This window comes from Poecilia formosa, unplaced genomic scaffold (genome assembly GCF_000485575.1).
Source record: "Poecilia formosa unplaced genomic scaffold, Poecilia_formosa-5.1.2 Scaffold254, whole genome shotgun sequence".
Classification (NCBI taxonomy): domain Eukaryota; kingdom Metazoa; phylum Chordata; class Actinopteri; order Cyprinodontiformes; family Poeciliidae; genus Poecilia; species Poecilia formosa.
In genome coordinates, this window is record NW_006800193.1 from 910,730 (window position 1) to 916,788 (window position 6,059).

At 35.7% G+C, this 6,059-nt stretch overlaps 1 protein-coding gene across 1 annotated transcript; it reads right to left on the reverse strand.

Moving 5' to 3' along the window:
- Positions 1–244: 244 nt before the first annotated feature.
- LOC103150449 (heat shock 70 kDa protein 12A-like) lies at positions 245–5,055 on the reverse strand. Its single transcript, XM_007570070.2, has 4 exons — positions 4,742–5,055; positions 2,448–2,672; positions 2,204–2,375; positions 245–2,001 (listed from the first exon to the last, which is right to left on the reverse strand). The coding sequence occupies exons 1-4, from the start codon at positions 5,021–5,023 to the stop codon at positions 842–844; spliced, it is 1,839 nt and encodes a 612-aa protein (XP_007570132.1). The 5' UTR covers positions 5,024–5,055; the 3' UTR covers positions 245–841.
- Between the last annotated feature and the right edge of the window lie 1,004 nt (positions 5,056–6,059).

Consider the following 6,059-nt stretch of genomic DNA (forward strand, 5'->3'; position numbering starts at 1 on the left):
AAAAGTAACTGTGGGTATGAGTCTCCCTCCAGACACAGTCATGAGAAGATTCTACTCACTCTCCCGGGATGGGTTTTTATTATTATTATTATTATTATTATTATTATTATAGTATTTGCTTATTTTGGCATTTAGCCACTGCCTCTATTTAAATCCAAAATGATAATGTAAAAATGTAATCTTAGCATTTCTTTATTATATTTAGTAAAAAAAAAATCAGCACTATAGTTGTAATAAATTTGTGAGGTTATTTTCAAAGTTATGATTCATTTTGATTTGGTCATTAACCATCAATAAGTAAAACAAATAGCAATTAAAAAGAAAAAAAAAAACCTTTGTGAACCAGAAATGGTCATACGCGTTTCTTAGAAGCAGTTAAATGCACCATCAGGATCCAGTATATGCACCATATTCCACAAACAGTGATTAATTATCTTTCAAAGATCATAATGCTGAGTATTTAAACTCAGCTGATATTACAAACCACAAAATTTTGCACAATAATAATGTTGTTGGCTGAAAACTGAAGTGTTCCCACCACAGCAAATATTCCACCTTATTTTTTTTACTCTTGTATAACTTCAGCATTATTTTAATAAAACAATTAAAATAAAATTATTTCTAGACCTGTTTCAGCACAAAAAGTAAAAAATAACATTTAATCTGCTTTTTAGTAATCCCTTCCATGCAACTGTTGACATATCTCAGAAAATATGTCTATTACTTTCCACCACCATATGGCAAGATTCATCTATTATATAATCAATGACACCAATAATCAATGATATTTATGATTATAACCACTTTCACTGGAAAATGCTTATATTGATTCAATGATGATTCACTCTGACACACAAACCTTGATCAAACCTTTTGTGACCCCTTGGTAACAAGTTTCATCAGCACCGTCATAAATATATTCCTGTGACTGAGAACTGGATCCAACACTACCATCATCTTCTACATCACCATCAACGACACATTCTTTGTCTTTGGTCATGAAGTCAATTTTAACTTTTTTTTTCTCCCCTGTAGTCAGGTTGATCCCTGTGGCCATTATCTCTGTGAAGCCAAACATAATTTCCAGTTTGACTTTACTACCTGTAGTCAAGTCTACAATGAATGAACCTTCCTCTTTTACATCAGAGTCATCTATATGGACTGGATTTTTTTTAAAAGTGCTGTAGAATCTCAGTTTCATCTGTTTCTGGTCATCTCTTGCTGGAAAACATAAGAACTGTCTGGTCTCCTCTGAACCAAGATCTTCACCTTCTTCCACCAGTTTCCTGAAACTATCTCGACTCAATTCCACACCTTTGGCTGTAAATTTCTTTTCTTTCTTATGTTTGAGCTCATCAAACTTTTCACAAACAGCAAATCCATAAGTATAGGAACTTTTACGAGAAGCCACAATGTTTGGGTTTCTACCAAACTCTACAGCTCCTCTCAGAATCGCCTCCTGAGCTCTGAAAGGACACAGAACTTTACACTGATGTCCAAACTGGTCAGTAATGTGCTGCTGCAGAACTTTACTCTGAGCGTACCCACCCACTAACAAAATGTACTTGATGTTGAGACCACTGGTAAAGATTTCCATGAGATTCTCAGTGATGCCCTGCAGACTTTCATCATAGAAAGATCTCATTTTGTCTCTTGAGATTTTGATGAAATCACCATCCCAGGAAGCACCAAGTTCTGACTTAACAAAGTTTTCTGTGCCTGATTTGTCTTTAGCTAACTTTTCCAGTGGTCTTGGACAGCTGATCTGAACATCTTTATCTACCTGTTTGAGATGGCTAAACTCATACATCATTCTCTGAGCTGCACTGGGAGAGTTTTGTTCAAATTCATCCCAGACTCCTTCAGGGAATATCTCTCTGAGAAACTGCTTAAATTTTCTGTCCACAGTTTGTCCTCCCAGATCATTTCCAGAGACTTCGCGCCGCTCCTTCAGGGCTCCTCCACCCAGGACTTCATGAACAGTGATGTCAATGGTTCCTCCTTAAATAAACAGAGGGAGTAATAGAGAAAAATGGTTTAATAACAATAACACATCTATTGAAGTTTGAGCCATTCTAGTTTCATAACAGTCTGCAATCCCCTCCCCCAAAACATTGTTTTATAATGTTCTTGTACATAGAAACTAAAAAATGCTTTGTGAATGAATCAATAACACATTTCATCAGTGTCACAGAGACGTTACCTCCACAGTCAACAACGATGTACTGCGTCCCTGCAGACTGATCCAGTGACTCTGCGTTGTGCTTCTCAGAGATGAAACCCTCAGATGGAAGCTTCTTACACCAGATTGAAGCAGCTTCTGGTTCCAGTGCAATCACCAGTTTTTCCTCATCTTCTTCTGTTATAATACCTGCCTATAAAAAGAAAAACTCTCATCCATCTGAACATTTCAGAACTTTATTGGTCTCTGTAAAACCCAATATTACCTGCATTGCAGCTTTTCTCATGATCTGTTTAGCTGAAGGATCCCAGATGGCAGGAACAGTCAGGACCCAGGTGAAGTCAGAGGGAAAGAACTTTATGCCCCCTGTGTTTCTGCTGATTGTTCTCAGTGCATCTTCTTTAAGAAATCTCAGGGATTCTGAGAAAACCTTCAATGCCTTCGCAGATTTTCCATTGGCAGCTTTAATCTTCAGATCACTGCTGAGTTCCTGGAGATATTCATTTAGATGTTAGATACAGTGGCTTAGTGACATAAGCAATCTTAATTTCTGTTTGAAATTATATTATGTATATTATAATTTAATTATATTTAGCATTAGTTAGTAATGTTCCACCCGGTCTGATTTCAAACCTCAGTCCAGCATTTTAGTATTAGCACTTCCAAACCCTCTCCTTGGAGCTCAGAGAGCTGCGATTCTAATCAGGCCGACTGGGCGAGGCTGGTTTGAGTTCAGTTGTTGATTGGTGCACCATGGCCAGGTACAGAGATGACCATTAGCCTTTCTCAATGTCTGTCATTTTGACTAACATTGTCAAGAAATTCCCATTATAATTCACTCCTACCTATAACTTTTGAAATGATAATAATTACATATTTTATATACTACACTGGAAACTACTCTTCAGCCAAAGCTCTTTAAATCGGAGAACATTTCTCCAACGGAAGTGATCAGAAGTTGAGTCTCTGAACAAGTGGATTTTCTGATCTTTCTCTGTTCCAGTGGGGAAATTTCTGCAAGATGCAGCAGTAGTTTAGCTGCACCAAATTCAGCTCTGAGATGAAACTCAGAAGAAAATTATTTGAATATTTTAGTGAAGAGGGAAAGCTGAGGTAATTCTTTTCCTCAGATTCTTCATTTACAAATGCGTTCAGAAGAAGCTGAATGGGATGAAAAAGAACCAAAGTGTTCCACGGTCTGTGGGGAGACAGCATCGGCAGCTTCCATGTTCCCAGCACACTTTGAGGCTGCACTATGCTCAATGCAAAAATAACAAGAACCAAAGCTGAAAGGGGCTGGCCAGGCCATGCAGTCCAAAAATGCCTTTAGTTTTCTTGATACATCACATGATATGTTTCATAAACAATTTCCAGGGCTTACTAAACTTCAAAAGGTCTGAGTATATTTGTAAGTTCTTTCTAATCTACCTTCAAAAGGGACAGTCAGATTTCTAAAGGGGGAGCTTACAAACAATTTAAACTGTTTACAAGCAGAGTTTTAGAAAGTAGACAAGCAATATTAGGACATCTGATAGGGTTGAAGTAGAATAAATTTCATGGTTGAGTTTTAACTATGCTAGCCTTAAACATTTTGCCCAAACACTTATTTTACCTAGACATTAATATTTATCTGACTGTTACATGATTTTTCACTGTTGTTTAAATTTCTAGTTTGGTTAATTTTCTGCTCTGAGGACCCCTCCTCCTCAGGACTCCTTGCCAAATTTATGCTCTAAAATAATACATTAAAATAGAGTAATAGTTTTACTGATTTTACAAATGATATAATAATATCTTAAAATAGAAGGATAACTAAATTAGCTGGTGTTCTGCTTATATAAAAGTCTCAATATCTTTAAGAGAGACTAGTTGGTCACATTATATGGCCTAAAGTTAACAGATTGAGTTATAGAAATGGAGAGGAGTAAGGTAAAGCCATTACTGCAACATAATGCATAGACTAATCAATAACAGAAAAACTCACACTCTTAATAAAAAACTCCACTCTAATTGTTCAGTGCCGGAATAGGAGCTGAGCAATTTTCCTCTGACAAAAAAGATTTGTTAGAGGAGGATGATGAGGAGGGTGAAATAGACGAGATACATGACCCAGGGACAGATTTAGCAAAAGGTCAGATTATCTCCTGCTGGCCCAGTAAGAGGTTCATGATGAGGGAGTGTTTCATGTAGGGAGGAGAGTAGGTGTGTGTGAGTGATCCGAAGTGCTAGCTGACATAAAGTCAGGCAAAACCTGAAATATCACAGAAATGATGGCCCATGGAATTAACAATGAATATGTTTTTGATGTTTGTAATAAAATAAGAAGAAAAAGAAGTGACACAAAAAATGTAAAAAAGCAAGTAAAAAAATAGAACTAATACAATTTAAAAATGCACAAAATTATTAAGAGACACATCTTCACTAAAAACATTTGAGGAAGTTGTAGCCAAAGTATAGAAATGATGAACATAGTGAATGATTCTAAGACTTAAATATTAGAATTAAAACATGCATTATAACATTACATTATATAGTTATGAGGGATTTGTTCATACTTACTTTGCTATAGAGGGCCATCTTGAAGTCTTCAAAGAGATAATGCTTCTTTGCTTCTTCTCTGCTCATTTCCTTGTATGTCATTTTGGCTTCATAGCCAAAACTCAGAAATGTTTCATCTTCATTAAACAAAATGCAGGTTGGAGTCTTTGGGGTGTCAAATCCATACTCCTTCCCCCACCTTGGCAGGTGTGGTTCACTTTTTTGCACTGTGGTTGTGATATTAAAGGCATACCCACTAAATGCAGTGCCAAAATCTATCGCTATGACAAATGAGTCGCCCATTGCAGAAGAAGCTCCTACTAGTCAAGGTAAAGGGAGAAATGCAACTGTGCGAAAAAGCAGCTGTCAAGCAGCATTTATTTCTCTTTCTCTAAACCACACCTCCTGCTAGTGCTCTACATTGACATTTGGTTTAGACAGAGATGTTTATTTTTATTATTTCATAATTAGAACAATAAAGAAAGATTGACATGCCATATATTTTCTTTATTTTTACATCAGTGGATTCAATGCCCATCTAAAAAATGTTTCTTACATATTGCACTCTGTAAACGGAACTGAAGAAGTGCATTTAAATGGAACGATGAGCTTTGATTTTTAAAAATAATTGAATAATGTTGAAAATGTTTGACTTCAATTAAAAATAAAATGTTAATTTTTATTTATAGAAAGGTTAAGGTACCCCAAATCAAGAAACAATACATTTCCATTAGACCATTCCACATAAAGAGTGACGTAGTGGCATGTTTTTAAAGTAAATATAATAAGAATGAACTTATATTGCATGAATATTTAAAACTGGAGGATAAACTGTGTGGTTATTAAGGACTTATAATTAAAATGGACACCTATTTCAAATATCAATCTTATTTTTTTATAAAAGGAGAACGAGTTGCATACAATTCTAAAAGGTTCATATAACATCTACATTACTATTAACTGGAGTTTTATAATTGAAAGGAAGTTTTAAACTGAAAATTTAAAGAGGTGCAGCAAAGGAACAGGTCTTTAAAAAACAGGTCAGGTAGGATTATTAGCAACTTTCTGTTTTGCTTCCCTTTAGCTATTTTTCCTGGTAGTTAGTTAACCTTTAGGTATGTAGTGTTTGACTTCAGAGGAAAATCGAGTCATTACTTTGTTAGTTGGTTATTAATCTATTAATCTTTTAATGCAAATACAAATGTCATGATTCCCAAACATGCTTCACTAGTGGTTGTCAAATAAAACAGACTATCATATCCAAGGGCGTAGGTTCGGTCTAAGTTTTGGTGGGGACCTTGACTCGGAGACTCAGAAGGAGACGCGTGTGCCCAGCTAG

Excerpts from the sequence above, each read along its gene's own strand:
- LOC103150449 (XM_007570070.2), bottom strand. The coding sequence starts at position 5,023 with ATGGGCGACTCATTTGTCATAGCGATAGATTTTGGCACTGCATTTAGT. Across the intron at positions 2,673-4,741 it reads AGATGGCCCTCTATAGCAAA|GAACTCAGCAGTGATCTGAA; the intron begins GTAAGTATGAAC and ends GAATATCTCCAG. Across the intron at positions 2,376-2,447 it reads TGAGAAAAGCTGCAATGCAG|GCAGGTATTATAACAGAAGA; the intron begins GTAATATTGGGT and ends TTCTTTTTATAG.